Source organism: Nuphar pumila, chromosome 17 (assembly GCF_984573655.1).
Source record: "Nuphar pumila chromosome 17, dmNupPumi1.hap1.1, whole genome shotgun sequence".
Lineage (NCBI taxonomy): Eukaryota > Viridiplantae > Streptophyta > Magnoliopsida > Nymphaeales > Nymphaeaceae > Nuphar > Nuphar pumila.
In genome coordinates, this window is record NC_143265.1 from 28,151,128 (window position 1) to 28,168,357 (window position 17,230).

The window sequence follows — 17,230 nt, forward strand, 5'->3', positions numbered from 1 at the left end:
GATCCATTAAGTTGGATCCAAATGGATCCAACTGTGGATCCTCGGATAAATATTTAAAAACTTAAAAATTTAATTTATTTATTTATTAAATCGAGGTTTAAATCGATTAATCCTAATTACCCCCTTTATGGGTCCTAGATCCGAAATATGGGTCTAGGCCCAATTTGAATTATTTTATAAAATTTTCAGGTTTTACAGCTTGACTTGTCTTATGGGAGTATCTGCCAGTCTTCTATTGAAGAACTTCTTGCTTGTTGTACCCATCTTACACGTGAGCTTAAATGGATGTGCTAACATGCATGATCTTGATTGGAGTTGGGGTGTTGCAAGTATTGATCAATCAATTCATCTGTTACCTGGTTTGGTTAATGGCAGCGAGATCAATGAGGAGCCTGTTTGGTTGCCTCAGAATCTTAATGGTGTGGGTTGCCCATGTTAAAATGTGTATATGTATAGTTCACTATGTATGTAAACTGGGTATTTCAGTCATTTCATTTGTTCAATAAAATTCTTATATTTTTTTATGTTCATGCTCTCTTTTGAGAGTTTGTGTGATTAGCCCTTAGTGGCTCTTTGTATTTGGCTCATTAGTAGCTCTTGTTCTTGTGAGGGTGCACCTTTGTAGCCACATTGTGGCATTGTATTTGTGCACCTGTTTCGTTACATGGTATCAAAGTCTTTGGTGCTTTTGGGCTATTGGGCAAAAGTTTTTATATATATATATATATATATATATATATATATATATATATATATATATATATATATATATATATACCCTCCCCGCACCCCCGCACATAGATGCGGGTGGGAATATGGGTGTGGATGCTGCAATGCGGCACTTTAAAAAACCTGGGTGCGGATGTGATCTGGAAATATGTTAACTGGAAATATGTGAAGTATGAACTGAGATTTTCATGTTTTTTTTTATTAAATTTCACCATACTGATGTGATCTAGATGCTTGGTTTTATAAAAATAGACTCTTGGATCACCCGATTACGATGCATAAGAAGGATCTTTTAAGGGTTGACGGCTCAGAATTTTTGTAAATATTCAAGCATCTAAAAATCGTATTTTTTCATAAAAAATACACGATCCAACAGTCGATTCCTAGAAAATGAACCACACCAAATGCATTTGCAGGGTTGGATTTGCAAAAAAAGCATCGAAAATGCCTAGTTCACACTCTAATTCACATATTTCCAATTAACATATTCTAGTGTATATATATCATAGTCACAAATATCGGTATCGGCTATATCTCGGCGAGGCTATTTTTCCTGATATTATAGGTTTGGTGATAAATCTCGAAAAAATCATGGGAAAATCTCGTGGCTTAAAAAATTAAAAAATATATAAAATAACAAAAATAAGAAAATGTCTTGTTTAGATAATAAAATACATATATAATAAAAGAAATAAGTAAAAAATGCAAAATAAAGAAGAAAAACACATTTAAGATATAGAAAATAAATAAAAACAGTAACAATAATTGATAATATTGTGATATTAACACGAGAATATCGTGATATTCTCACAATAATATCGCGATATTATCAAATTGGTGATATTTTCAAAATATCGTGATATTTTACCTATAATAGCGTTTGCTGAAAATACAGCAATAATTTGAAAATATCGCCGGTATCTGTGACTATGATATATATAAGTCAGACCTGGGTTTGACAGAACTGGGCCAAAAATAGGTCCAGGTGTGATTCAGATCTGGGTTGTTTTGCCCCAGTTCTGAATCGGACCCAGATCAACAGATCCAGGAGATCCAGGTTATGCTCAAAACTGAGCCAAAATAAGTCCAGGTGTGATTCAGATCTGGGTTGTTTTGACCCAGGTCTGAATTAGACCCAGATCTAAACAAATCCAGGTCCATCAGACCTGGATCAGATCCAGGGGATCCAGGTCTGAATCGGACCCAGATCTAAACAGATCCAGGTTAGACTCAAAACTGGGCCAAAATAGGTCCAGGTATGATTCAGATCTGGGTTTTGATCCAGATCTGAATTAGACCCAGATCTAAATAAATCCAGGTCCATCAGACATGGATCAGATCCAGGGGATCCAGGTCCATCGGACCTGCATTAGACCTGGATCAGACCCAGACTTGAGTCTGACCCAGTTATGATCCAAAGATTATAACACCTGGCTGCTTGCTTCTGCCAGGTGTTATAAAAAGAGTAAAAACCTAAAAAAGGGAAAAAGAGGAGAGAGAGAGAGAGTGCAGGATAAAGAGGAGGAGAACCTACAGTTTTGGATGATTCTTTGGACTGAAACGCAACAATTAAACTATAGGGAAAAAATGTGCTTCTAAAGACTAGCATTTAATCACAAATACCACTCACAACTAATGCAACAAAGTCACATAGAACACACTATCAAGAATTTTTTCACAAGCTGAAGTGAAAAATTCATAAAACATGCAATACCAAAAGCTTGATACAGCATCAATATGACATTCATGGATATGCCTTACAATTGTTTATTCTAAAAAACCTATGGGGCATAATTCCAAATCCAAATAGTGCTTTTAGCATTTCATGCCTTCAAATATGTGTCCCAGTAATGCAATAAAGAGTCATAACCTATTTTTTCAACATGTGACCAAACTCAACAGCAAAAGATGAAAATATGGATAAGTACAGTTTATTGAATAACAGGCGAACTTACTGCTTTCACAGATGAGATAACATACTCATTCCCTGGTCTCCACACATTAGATGGTATTCTGACCTGGTAGAATTCATCTTTATCTAAAAGATCCTGCAGAGAATGATGTTAAACACCTAACCAAGAATGAGTAGACGAAGTTTGAAGCCAACAGAAAAGGATATTACTTGGAAAATCTCCTTTTCTTTTTCAGTTAAAGCATTTCTTGAGAGGCGAAGTTTGGTAAGTGTCTGCAACAAAATGGACTGACATTATACATCAACATCATAACATATTTCAGTTGATAATGCTAAGAATTTGACTTGTAATGGCTGTATATTTTCACTTAAGTCTAGTGATTCTATATCTACTTGTCCATTTGCCATTACACATTTTGATGTGAGGGGACCTTGTTAAAAATGTATAAATATACAATGTATATGTATTATGTACATACATATGTATTTATATGTGTGTGTATATATATAGAGAGAGAGAGAGAGATGTAACTAGGTTAGTATGTTTTTTATTTTTTCTTTAGCATTAAACTAGTCAACATTTGTTGACTAGTCAAACCAAAAGAGACGTTGGGAGAGGCCCAACAGCTCTACATAGAGCTGTTGAACCTTCCCAATGTCTCTCTTGCTTGTGTATATATAGGGGTGAAACCCCCTCTCATTTGTAATGCTTCTTGCATGGATTCCTCTTGAATAAAATAATATTTTTATGTGTGTTTTCCTTGTGTACCCATTGAGTGGGTTTTGTTTGTGAGCCTATTTTGTGGTTCTTTGTGGTGTTTTCGATGGATCTTATTGTGGCTCTTTTGTGTATCCACTTTGGTGATTTGAAGAACATTGTTGGAGGTTCTCATTTCCTTACATGTTATCTGAGCTTCGATGCATTGGAAAGCATGCTACTCAAATTTTAAAAGAGTTGAAGCTCTTTTGCAATTCCTATTCAAGTGCTTGTGAGATCGTGATTGTGTTTCAAATAAAAAATTGGTGGTGCTTAGTTGGTGGAGGAGTGTTTGTGTACTTTATCGGTAGTGCTCGCTTGGTGGTGGAGTACTCGTGATCTTCACCTTGTTTTTTTCTTTTTCTTCTTCTATGTCCTTTTTCTTCTTGTTTTGTCCTCTTTAGCCCTTGTAAAATTGGATAATAATGAAAATGTCACCATAAAACCATCAAATTCAATAGCTCAAATCATGTAACATGAGCTTCAATTATAAAGTACCTCATATGGGGAAAAGGGTTGTGGGGACTAGTGGATAGGACCGATCCAAAACCCAAATTAATCTTTACTAAAATAGAAAGTGAGAAAGAAGTACCTTTTACGGAGGTTGAAACAATCAACGCAATGGCTACCTATTAGAAAAAATGGAAGGAACGGAGAATGGGGCATGCCAAGGTTATGTTTTGGCTTATTAATAGTGTTGATATTAAGAAGTGCTCTAGTCTTGTTAAATTCGAACATGCAAATAAGGCATGGGATTATCTTAAGAGAATGTATTCTCTTAAAGATATTGCACATGTGTGCAATTTACAAGATAAAATTCGTACTATAACCTAAGAAGGAAGAAGCATTAGAGAATACTTTAGTGAATTATCCGATCTTTGGAATGAGTTGGCTCTTCTTGAGCCTACATAGCATTGTCACGAAGATATAGAACTCCGTCAAAAACAAATAGATGAGGAGCACTTCTATTATGACCGGAGTTTGAGTTCACAAAATCGGCTCTCCTCCATAGAAGAAAAGTTCTTTCTATTGAAGACCCGATTAAAGAGCTAAGTATAAAAAAAAGACTTTTAAGAGTGATGATGACTCGGTTCTAGCCATATCTAAGCCAAAAAACTATGTTCATACTTACAGACCACCACATTATAAAGGCCAAACAATGATTATTATGGAAAACAAGGCAATGAGTTTGAGAAGAAAAAAATTATTTGCTATTACTGTCATGAACCGAGACACATCAAAACCTATTGCCCTAAGTTAAAAAGACCACATTATAAAGGCCAAACAATGATCATTATGGAAAACAAGGCAATGAGTTTGAGAAGAAAAAAATTATTTGCTATTACTGTCATGAACCGAGACACATCAAAACCTATTGCCCTAAGTTAAAAAGACCTTATAAAAAGAAGGTTGCCTCGGTTGCACAAGTGTCAAGAGAGTTCAAAACTACACAAGATTCGTCTATTGGAAACATGTCCTTGACTCAACTAGTAGAGGTTCTTTAACCTTTACTCAAAGGAGCTTCATCAACTAGAACCGCGGTCTCTTCCTTTGGCATCAATGATCCCGGTAAATCTCTTTGGCTTCTTGACTCAGGTGCCTCATTTCACATGACACAAAATGAAGATATCTTATCCAAATGTCATAACTCAAGTGGGTCAAAAATGTTTACTGCTGATGGGACATCTCTTGAGATAAAAGGAATAGAAAATTTCAAAAATATTTCTTAAAATTCAAAAAGGTTTTCTGTTCCAAAAATTAGATATATTTCTAAATTAAATTTAAATGTTATCTGTTTCTCAATTATTTGACCATAGGTGTAATGTTTTTTTCAACTCTATTGGTTGTCAGGTGGAGGATCGCTAGTCAGGGAAGCCAATTACGGAAGGTCATAAAGAAGGAGGATTATATTACATGGAGTTTTTGAAAATACCCAAGAATAATAAGATGGATGTAATCTTATATATATATATATATATATATATTCATATATTTATATATTATATTTATATATTATATTTATATATTATATTTATATATGTATATATATTGTTATTTATATAATATATATTATATATAATAGTCAACTTGGGTTGACTAAGTCAACCAATGTTGACTTTATATAACCGTTGGAGAGGGTCCAATGGTTATATTTCTAGCCATTAGATCCTCTCTAACGGCTAGAAGGGTTCTCTCCTCATTTTTTCTCCTTTCTTATAAATAGGGGTGTGTGTATGCATTATAAAGCGTAAGAGTGATGGGTAGATTTCTAGGTTTTGAGTATTGTAGTGAGGCTCTTTTGTAATTTTTTATTTTTTTGTATTATTTGAATTTCATACTTAATGAAATTGTTTATTTTTAAGTCATGTGTCCTATGGGTATTTCCGTTGTAAATGAGTGTTTAACTCCATTGTATTCTAGGCTCATGGCATGTATTTCAGAGTGCATTGGGATCCATACACCTTCGTGACATGGTATCATAGCAAGGTTTGAGGTCTTGAGAAAGATTTGTATTAATGGATGGTATGGATTTAAGAATTTTGTATTCCTCTATGTATCTTTGGCTTTTTTTTTCATATGCATGGTAAGTGTTTGTAAAAGAGTTGTGATAAAATTAAATGTTTTTAAAATATGTGATTTGAGTGAAAAATTATATTTTGCAAAATATATGGTTTCTGAAAATCTTATGTGTTTTATGTTTTTGCAAAATGCTAAATTTTGTTTTTGAACGTCTTTTAACGTATGTGTGAACTATCTTTTGGATTTCTTTTTTTTGTGATGTGATCAAGCATAAAGATTAAAAAGATGTATTGTGTGATACTTTTTTTAATATAGTCGTGTTTTCTATGTTCTCATACGGTTTTTTTTAGAGTTGCCAATCGAAGAAGCAAGAGCGAGAAGCAGAAGTGGGAAGCGAGGCACTTTTAAAATTTTAAGAAGCGAGAAGTGTGGGAGGACTTAGAAGAGAATCAGTAATCGTCTCGAAAGCGAACTGGAAGCGACCTAGGAACAAAGCGAAAGCGAGGAGGAAGCAAAAAAGAGAAAAAAATAAAAAATAAAAATAAAAATAGAAAAAAAATGAAGAAAAGGGAAAAGCGCACTTCACAAAAATGAAAAACACGCTTCCCAAAAAAAAGTTGTGCTTCCCAGCGCGTTTCGGAAGCACGACATTTTGCGCTTCCCCAGTGTCTTTGGCATTTCCGGTAACTCTGTTTTTCTATTATCATGTGAATGTGTTATTTCATGTATGTTTGAGTGACATTGTTCTATTAAGACTATTTTCAAATGGCTTGTGTTGGATTAAGGCATCTTTAGGTATATACCTCAAATAGTCTTTATTGAATAGCATAAGCATGACTTATTATCATATAATCAATCTTTTTTTTGTGCTTATCTTAGTGGTTTCTTTCTTGAGTATCGATATTTTATATCATGCATCTTGGATATTGTATTTTCGTTATAATGTAAGAAAAAACTCTTGTTTAATGTGATCATATGTGGGTTCATAGTTACGTATGTTAGTAAAATCTCTATGGCTCTTTGAGAACATTTTATCAATAATGTCAACATTTTTATGTTTATGCATAGCTCTTAGTTGGCTCCTAGTGGTTTTGTATTTGTGTTATTTTGCACTTAGCTCTTTTGGAATCTTTATATGTTACCTCCAATTGCCTCATAATAGATTTAGATCTAAATATTATATATGTTATTTTTGTCTATTTAGTGAGATTTATTGGATCTATTGTATGAGATGTGCCTTAGTTCACTTGTTTCTTGAGTAATGGACTTATGATCCTTTTAAAGATTCTCAAGCATCGTATTTGCATGCTTATTTACTTATTCAAATTTGAAAAAATTGTCATAAGACATCCTATGTTGCAATGAATGTAATTGCATCGATTGACATATTGTTTGTGCATCTAATTACATTAATTCTTATGATAAGGTTTTTATCTAACTTTATTGGATTTGATTTGAAATTTTTTTTTTGAAATCAGTTATTTGATATGAGCTCACCTATTTGAAAATTGATTTTCATGAGTATTTATTGCCTTCTTATGGCATTGATTTTGTCCATCACAAAATTTTATATATTTTGCATCATCTCTCTTGGACTTGTTATTGGGTCAGGGTTAGCCATTGAGGTGAGTTATATGTGCAGCTCAAATCATCTTAACAATCTGCAATTATCAAAGTTTATGATCTGAGTGATAGTTGATTGGACTCTGAATCCATATATGTGTTTGTTGATTCAGAGATGTTGTTAGGGTGAGTTGTTTGCACCTATTTTTATGTCAGTTTAGATTGTCAACTTATGGTTTGGCTCTAACTGACAGTTGTTTGATCTCTAGACCTGAGTGTGTGGTATCATTCATTTGTTGCATGGCCCAGAGTTACCAGAAGCGCCTAGGCAAAACGGGAAGCGCGAAACGTCGCGCTTCCGAAGCGTGAGGGGAAGCGCCCCCTTTTTTGGGAAGCGTGTTTCCCTTTTATGGGAAGTGTGTTTCCCTTTTATGGGAAACGCGCTTCCCCCCACGCTTTCCCCTCGCTTCCCCATTTCTTCGCTTCCTAGGACGCTTCCGGTTCGCTTCCTAGGTCGCTTTCGAGACGGTTCGGAATTTTCTTCTAAGTGGTCCCGCGCTTCCCCGCTTCCTAAATTTTTGAAAGTGCCTCGCTTCCCGCTCCTGCTTCCCGTATCGCTTCCCGCTCCCGCTTCCTCGACTGGTAACTCTGGTATGGCCATTGTTTTTATGGATGCTTATAACTCTGTTTATCTGTGATGGCTATCTATTTTTGAAACCATGGTGTTTTGAAAGATGATTAAAATTGATATTTTTATTGATAACATTAGGGTGTTTCCATTACAAGCTTTCTTACTTTGAGTGTCTTCTCCTCTTTATGTTTTTTATCTAAGTGTTATTATATGTAGACAAGAGATGTTTGTTCACACCTTCGTTGTATTTTTAGCTCATTATTGGCATTGAGATTATACTCTTGATCTAGTCATTGATACACTTGCTTTTTTAGTGTCATTATATGTACACAAGAGATGTTTATTCACACATTCGAGTGTGATTTTAGCTTATCGTTGGCTTTGTGATTATGTTCTTGTTCTAGTCGCTCATACACTTGTTTTGAGTGTCATTAAATGTAGACAACAGATGTTTGTTCACAACTTTGTGTGTGGTTTTAGCCCATCGTTGGTTTTGTGATTATGCTCATGTTCTAGTTATTGATATACTTGTTTTGAGTGTCATTATATGTAGACAAGAGATGTTTATACGCACCTTCGTGTGTGTGTGTTTGGCCTTTTAGTGGCATTATGTTTATGCTCTTGTTCTAGTCGTTGATACACTTGATTTTTTAGGATTGGAGATCTAGTGAGGTGATGGATTGTGATGGTCAAACTAGTGTTTTAATTTGCAAAAATCATTCATTATGATGTATGAGATTTTAAAAAAAAAACATCTTCATAATTTTTCTAAACTCTTTTACTCTTTTATGAGAAATGGTTGTTAAAATATTTTCATGCATTTTGCATTGCATATGCCTTAGTTGCGTAAGTTATTCCATGATTAATTGTTTTGCATAAGTTTAATTAATCTGTTTCTAAGCATTTCATTAGTAAAATATCTTGTGTTGTATTGTGTACACCCATAGTGGCTATTGTAAGCATCTCGTTGATCTTGAGATTATTCTCACTTTGTATTCCTTTTTGGTAAATTGGTGCTTGTGCACTCCTATTATATTTGTGTGAATCCTCATTGGGATCCTTTTTTGTATTGTTTCTAAGCACGTGCCCTTGAAAGTTTGTTTATTGTTATCACTTACAATTGGTCCATAAATGACTTTTTTAGTTGCATGACTGATATTATTTTCAAAAATATAATTGATCTTTGTGTATTTGACTTCTCTTAATTAAATGAAAGAAATCATTTCTTGTATCTTCCATTGTGTAAAAATATTTTGGGATTTAAGCTCTTTTGTGTGTTATTCCGTCATGGTATTAATGATTGTTTGAAAAAATCATATTTATTATGCATTAATGTAATAAATATGTGTGTATTGAATAATGCATGTTTTCATGAATGTTTAAAGTAATTAATGAGTTATGAGCTTATCTTTGAGATATTTTGTGCATGTATTTCTCTTTTTTTATAATATGCAATTATGTTCTTTTATAAATTAAGAACTTTTGTTGAACACCCTTTAAAGAAGCACCAAAGAGGAACTTTATGAAGTCTAAAGACATTTTATGTAATAGGATTCGTCTTTGTAATTTCAAACTTACAAAGTTGCTGTAAGTTTGAGGAGAGGTGTTAAGATGGATGTAATCTTATATGTATATATCTTCATATATTTATATACATATGTATATGTATATACATATAATATACATAATATATATATATACATATATATGTATATAGATATTGTTATTTATATAATATCTATATATATGTTATATATAATAGTCAACTTGGGTTGGCTAAGTCCACCAATGTTGACTTTATAAAACCATTGGAGATGGTCCAACGGTTATATTTCTAGTTGTTGGATCCTCTACATCAACTAGAAGGATTCTCTCCTTTTTCTCCTTTTCTCTCCTTCTTTCCTATAAATAGGGGCGTGTGTGTACATTGTAAAGCGTGAGAATGATGGGTAGATTTCTAGGTTTTGAGTGTTGTAGTGAGGCTCTTGTAATTTTTCATTTCTTTTGTATTATTTGAATTTCATACTTAATAAAATTGTTTATTTGTGGATGAGTGTTTAACTACATTGTATTCTTGGCTCATGGGACGTATTCTGGAGTGCATTGGGATATGTACCATTTCGTGACAAAGAATACATTTTACTAGACATGGATTTATTTCTTTAAACACAAATATGAAGTCTTTTCACATTTTCAAATATTTCGCAATTTGGTCAAAAATAATTTTAAAAATAATATCTCTATCTTTCGCACTGATTGAGGAGGAGAATTTTTATTAAAAGAATTTAAAAATTACCTAGATTTAAACGGTATCACACATCAAAATTCTTGTTCTTATACTCCACAACAAAATGGTTTAGCTGAAAGAAAACATAGGCATATCATAGAAACCACAATAACTTTCCTTATTGCAAACCAAGTACCTGAAGATTTTTTAGTTAAAGCCATATTAATTGCAGTTTACCTCATTAACAAAATGTCATCCGCTTTAAAAATTGTATCACCAATTGAAAAACTTTTCAAACTAATTCCTGATTATTCTAGATTACGAGTCTTTGGGTATAAATGTTTTGTTTTTACTGATAAGAATGATAAGCTTTCTCCCCGTGCTATTCCATGTGTTTTTTGAGGATATGCAAATAACCAAGAAGGCTATAGATGCTTTGATTTTAGAAATAAAAAGTTATATGTTTCAAGAAATGTGTATTTCTTAGAGAAAAAAAAGGTTTTTGAAATTGAAAAATCTAAGAAAATAACTAAGTATTCTTTCCTATTGGATCTAATTCCAAAGTATGGTGATTGTGACGATTCTGATGTTGATCTTGATGAAGATTGGGAAGTTAGAAATGATATAGTAAGTGAAGAACAATCTCGTGATAATGAGATTAGAGAAGAGCAACTTCATAAGGGTCAAAGTTGTATCCAATATTCCAGGTGTAGTAATTTTGAACATCTATGTGCCCTTGAAAAATATAGTGATAATAAAAACCATATAGAAATATAAACTAGAAGGTCATCTAGAGTATCAAAACCTCCTGAAAAATTTGTGTCTTATGATTCATTTTCACCCAAGTACCAAGCCTACATTACATTAATGCATTCCTATATAGAACCCTCGACCTATGCTCAAGCAAAAGAACATTCTGACAGGTAGAAGCCATGAAGGTAGAGTTAAACGTCTTAGAAGAGGCGAATACCTGGACTATCTAAGATATTCTCCCAGAAAAGAAACCTATAGATTATCGATGGGTGTATAATGTTAAAACCAAGAATGATGGAACTCTTGAAAGGTACAAAGTCAGATTAGTTGTTAAGGGATATTCCCAAGAGTATGGAATAGATTATGAAGAAATATTTGTCCCAGTTGCTAGGATGGTCACAGTTAGGACCTTAGTCGTCCTTGCCTATGTGAGAAGATAGTCAATATATCATATGGATGTCAAAAATGCATCTCTTAACAGAAATTTAGTTGAAGAAGTTTATAATGAAAGCACCACCTGGTATAACTATTCCTAAAGGAAAGACTTTTTGTTTAGATAAAGCCATGTATTGTAAAAACCAGTGTTCAAAAAAAAAGAAAAAAAAATCGGAAGTTGGGTCGGACCCAACCCGGTAGGGTTTTAAAACCCTGGCCCGAGTTTTCTTTCCTCCTTGTAGCCGCCTCGCACGAAAGGGGCTCCCCCGTAACCGACGGGGCCACGATCTCCCCCCTTGCCCCTATGCCTTCCTATTAAGCAACGCAGAGGGAGAGGAGGCCCTCACGGGCAGCTCCTCTCCCCCTCCCTATCGTTCGTCTCCCTGTGTGAAGCAGCCGACGGCGCCAGCGAAATACAGGTACGCTTCCCCTCTCCGTCCCTCTGTCTTCTCCCTTAACTCCCCCCTTCTGCGTGCATCGGGAGGCTGGCAGGGAGCCGACGGTCGCTCCCTGCTGCGATTCTTCTCCGAGCCGCAATCGCCGGGATGCCGACAGGGAGCCGACGCCCCCCCCCTCCCCCCCTCAGCAACTTTTTCCCCCTTTCCTCTAAGTTGGTTGCCGGGGAACCCATAGGAGGCCGACGACCCCCCTGTCGTGTGCCTCCTCTCTTTTGCATATCGGAGGTCACCAGAAGGTCGGCAGGGAGCCAACGGGCCGCCTGCGACGATTCTTCCCCTTTCCTTTGGTCTTTGTCTTGTTCACTCTCCTTTCTCTGCATTCGCCGGGAAGCCGGCAGGGTGCCGGAGGCCCTGTCGTGCCACCCATTGCTCATCCTTTTTCCTGGGGCCCTACTGACGATCGGCAGGTGGCCGGTGGCCCCTGCCGCCCTTGACCCCTCCCTTGTGGCTTGTCAGGGGGTCGACAGGGGGGCTAGGGCTGGGGGGCCTGCCTCCCCTTTTCCCCTTGGTTCCGGCCAACAGGCAGGGTTTTCCCCTACTTGATCCCCCTCAACGGGGGCTCCAAGTGGCTGGTAGGAGCAGGTGGTGCACGCCACCTTGTATTGGGACAAGGCAGGTTCAAAACCCAATGGTATAGTTATAAAACTGGTAGGGGTCTGCTTAACCGCACGTCGCAAATTTGAAACCCAGTGGTAAGTTGACTAGTAATCGGGTAGGGTCTGCTTAACCCCACCCTTTCCATTTTGTTGAGCCGATCTCAGCTCGATTGAGGTCCAACCAAGTGTGGCTCTATTGGGGGCCTAGTCGACGCCCTCAATATTCTCGCTCGGTGCTCGCCAACTCGGGGCCTAGCGCAGACTAGCAACCCAAGCTAGGGTTGTGTTTCGCTTGTGGTGACCTCTTTCCTATGTTTGGCAGACACTCCAACGATGTTAGACGAAAGTTCCTCACCATCAGCATTTCTGAGTTTTTCCTTCAAGCGTCGATTTTAAGGTACGGGTTCTTCTTCTTGAAACAGATGAGAAATCGGGTGGAGATTGGGTTCCATGCAATCGTTGGATGGAAATCCATGGAGGAGCAGTGGATCTACGATTTCCACTGTTACCTATCTGTATTTCGGCATTTTTATTGGTTTCAGCAAAGAAAATTTGTATGATGTGTATGGGTTGGATAGTTTGGTGAAAAGAAAAAAAATTATATGGGGGTTTAACGCTGGCCCACAGGCATTCACTTTCTGGTTAATCACGGACTGTTACACTTTCCTTGCACCTAATTTATCTCTGATTTTATTTAAGCATTGACAGTCAAACTAATGTATATATTTGTAGCGGCAGTAGTTTTCGCGTTAAAGATTTGGCGCCACTACCTTTATGGAGAACAATTTGAGGTCATGTCCGATCACCAGAGCCTCAAATACATTTTTACTCAGCGAGACTTAAATTTGAGGCAGCGGAGGTGGTTGGAGTTCTTGAAGGACGACAACTTCTCCATCGCTTACCATCCGGGTAAGGCAAATGTGGTGGCGGACGCACTTAGCAGAAAGGCGTCGGTCACAGCTGCTAGCTTGATTGGACGCAGTTGGGATCTGGTCGAGGAGTTCATCAGGTGGCAGCCTTTTGCTGATGACTCCACACGCATCCTTTGTGCTGATGAGTGAAGCTCGCAGGTCTAGATATTCCGTTCACCCTGGTTCCACCAAGATGTTCAAAGATCTTCAAAGGACTTACTGGTGGAATGGGATGAAGCGGGACGTCGCAGAGTTTGTGTCCCGGTGTCTCACCTGTCAACAGGTGAAAATTGAACACCAGAAATCTGGTGGACTTCTCCAACCACTCGAGATTCCGGAGTGGAAATGGGATGATATCTCAATGGATTTCATCGTAGGGTTGCCTAAGACCCGACGGCAGTGAGATGCCATTTGGGTGATTGTGGATCGCTTGACAAAGAGTGCTCATTTTCTTCCGATCAGGATCAGTCAAAGCTTGGAAAGCTTGGCCGATCTCTACGTGGATGAGATTGTTAGACTTCATGGAGTGCCTCGTTCGATAGTGTCAGATCGAGATCTGAGGTTCACATCTCGATTTTGGCGCCAGCTTCAGAAGGCCCTTGCACTACCTTAAAGTTCAGTACCGCTTTCCATCCACAGACAGGCGTGCATTCGGAACGTACGATCCAGACGCTCGAAGATATGTTGAGAGCGTGTGCTCTAGATTGGGCAGGTGACTGGGATAAGCATGTGAAGCTTGCAGAGTTTTCGTACAACAATAGCTTTCATGTCAGCATTGGGATGGCACTGTATGAAGCTCTATACGGTCGACCATGTAGATCTTGAAATGAAATGGGGATTTTCAAAACACAAGCTTAGATTAACAAGAGCAAGTGTCAAGAATGACACTAAAGCATAACCCTTAAAAAGGGTATAACTGGAAACAAAATAATAATAAAAATGTATTCTTTATTGATATGAAAAACCAATTGCTTAAGAAGCATTGGAGTAAAATACAAGAGGGGATGCACCCCTTTATATACACAGCTGAAAGAGGACTCAACAGCTCTATTAAGAGTTGTTGGACTGTGTCAGTCCACCAGCTCTATTGCTAGTCAAGTCTGGACAGGACTTGACTAGCAACAGTCATTCTAGTTCAAACTGAACTAGATGACATAAAGACAAAAAATAAAAATAAAGGAAAAAAATTACAGAAAAGAAAGAAATGAAAAATGTATTTATATATATATATATATAATAATATAATATTATTATATATACATATATGTACAATTTTACATTTTAACACTCCCCCTCAAACTTACGGTACAATGAGCGAAAGTTTGTCTAAGAGAAAGTGAAATCGGGGAGCAGCGAGAGGCTTTGTAAAGAAGTCTGCTAACTGATATTCTGAAGTGACATATGGCAGATCAATTATCCCGTGTAGATATTCCTCTCTGACGTAGTGACAATCCATTTCGATGTGTTTGGTGCGTTCGTGGAATGTTCTGTTACTGGCAATGTAGATCGCACTTTTGTTGTCACAACACATTCGTGAAGCCTTTGTTGCTTCAACTCCCATGTCAGCAAGCAGTCGTCGGAGCCAAACTACTTCCATGGTCGTGGTTGCCATGGCTCTGTATTCAGCTTCGGTGGATGAGAGAGATACCTTCTGCTGCTTTTTACACCTCCACGAGATTAATGATTCTCCTAAAAATACACAAAAGCCAGTGGTTGAGTGTCTGTTATTGGGATCACCTCCCCAATCAGCATCAGTATATGCAATTAAATCAAGAGAAGATGAGGAAGATAAGAAAAGTCCTCGTGAAAGAGAGGACTTGATGTATCTGATAATACGCATGACTGCTCCCATATGAACAGAAGTAGGAGCATGTTGAAATTGACTTGCTTGTATGAACAACATGTGCTATATCTGGTCTGGTAATGGATAGATAGGAAAGTGCCCCGACAAGCCATCTGTAAGGAGTAGGGTTTGCAAGAAGTTCTCCATCATCAATCTTCATTTTAACATTAACAACTTCTGGAGTGTCGACTTTCTTATCATCAGTAATACCAGACCTGAAAACAATATCAAAAGCAAATTTAGTCCGAGATAATAAATATCCTCTAGGAGAATAAGCAACTTCAATGCCTAAAAAATATCTCAACAAGCCCAAATCAGTCATTTCAAAATGAGATTTAAGAAGTGTTTTAATTGTTTCAACTCCCTATTTATCACTTCCGGTGATAATCATATCATCCACATAGAGAAGAAGCACAATGATCCCTGCATCAGAATTCTTAATAAACAAAGAAGTGTCAGTTAAACAGAATTGAAAACCAATATCAATCATAACACGACTAAACCTATCATACCAAGCTTTTGGTGCTTGTTTAAGTCCATAAAGAGCTTTTTCTAAGCGAAGGACTTTACCCTTAGGAATACTTAGACCAGGAGGGGGTTCCATATATACTTCTTCAACTAGCTTTTCATTTAAAAAAGCATTTTTGACATCCATTTGAAAAATAGACCATTTTTTGATAGAAGCTAAGGCAATTAAGGTTCGGACAGTAGTCATACGAGCCACCGGAGCAAAGGTTTCTTCATAATCAATCCCATATTCTTGGGCATAACCTTTGGCTACTAAACGGACTTTATATCTTTCAAGAGTACCATCACTCTTGGTTTTAATTTTATAAACCCATCGACATCCTATAGTTTTCTTCCCTGGAGGAAGATCTTGAATATTCCATGTAGAAGCCTTTTCAAGTGCATCTAATTCAGCTTTCATGGCTTCTATCCATTTGATATCATTTTTTGCTTGAAAATATGTGGATGGTTCATCATATGTGTGAATTAATGCAATAACTGTCCTATATGTGGGTGAGAAAGACTCGTATGATACAAACTTTCCTGGAGGCCTCGAGATTCGGATTGATTGTCTAGTTGGAATGTTAGAATATTTCTCAAGTGCACATGGAGGATTAGACTCTTGTCGCCTGGAATATTGAATACTAGTATCTCTATGAACTTCTTCATTTTCAACATTAAGATCAATAATTCTTTGATCATCATCAAAGTTACAGTCAAGGTCATATTCATTAGATGTTGATGTTAGATCTAGCAAAAAGGAGTACTCAGTGACGTCTTTTAATTTTCTAAAATCAAAGAAGCTCTCCTTTTCAAGAAATGAAACATTTCTAGACACATATAGTTTATTATTTTTGAAGTCAAAACATCTATAACCTTTCTGGTTTTCAGCATATCCTAAAAAGGCACAGGAATCGCACGAGGGGAAAGTTTATCATTTTTGTCAGTAAATATGAAACATTTGCACCCAAATATTCTTAGTCTAGAGTAGTCTGGAGAAATGTTCATAAGTTTTTCAATGGGAGTGATATTTTGTAACGAAGAAGATGGCATCCTATTAATGAGATATGTGGCAGTTAAGGCAGCTTCTGCCCAAAAGTCTTTCGGGACTTGATTTGCTATTAATAAAGTCCTAGTGGTTTCTATAATATGGCGATGTTTTCGTTCTGCCAGTCCATTTTGTTGAAGTGTATAAGGACAAGATCTTTGATGTGTGATGCCATGCAATTTAAGATAATTTTGAAAATCTGTGGATAAGAACTCTTTCCCTGAATCTGTGCGAAAAATAGTAATATCATTTTGAAACTTGTTTTTAACCATATTATGAAAAGTTTGAAAGTATGAAAATACTTCAGACTTATGTTTGAGAAAGTACATCCACGTATGTC

General features: G+C 36.6%; 1 protein-coding gene across 2 annotated transcripts in view; it reads right to left on the reverse strand.

The window, feature by feature from the left end:
• Positions 1-17,230, reverse strand: part of LOC149811828 (uncharacterized) — a 95,055-nt gene that overhangs the window by 68,895 nt on the left and 8,930 nt on the right. For both annotated transcript variants that reach the window (XM_089993946.1, XM_089993947.1), the window contains exons 2-3: positions 2,852-2,914; positions 2,685-2,777 (exon numbers count right to left, since the gene is read on the reverse strand). In XM_089993946.1, coding sequence (XP_089850072.1) covers positions 2,685-2,777; positions 2,852-2,914 — 156 coding nt within the window. The remainder of the gene's footprint in view (positions 1-2,684; positions 2,778-2,851; positions 2,915-17,230) is intronic.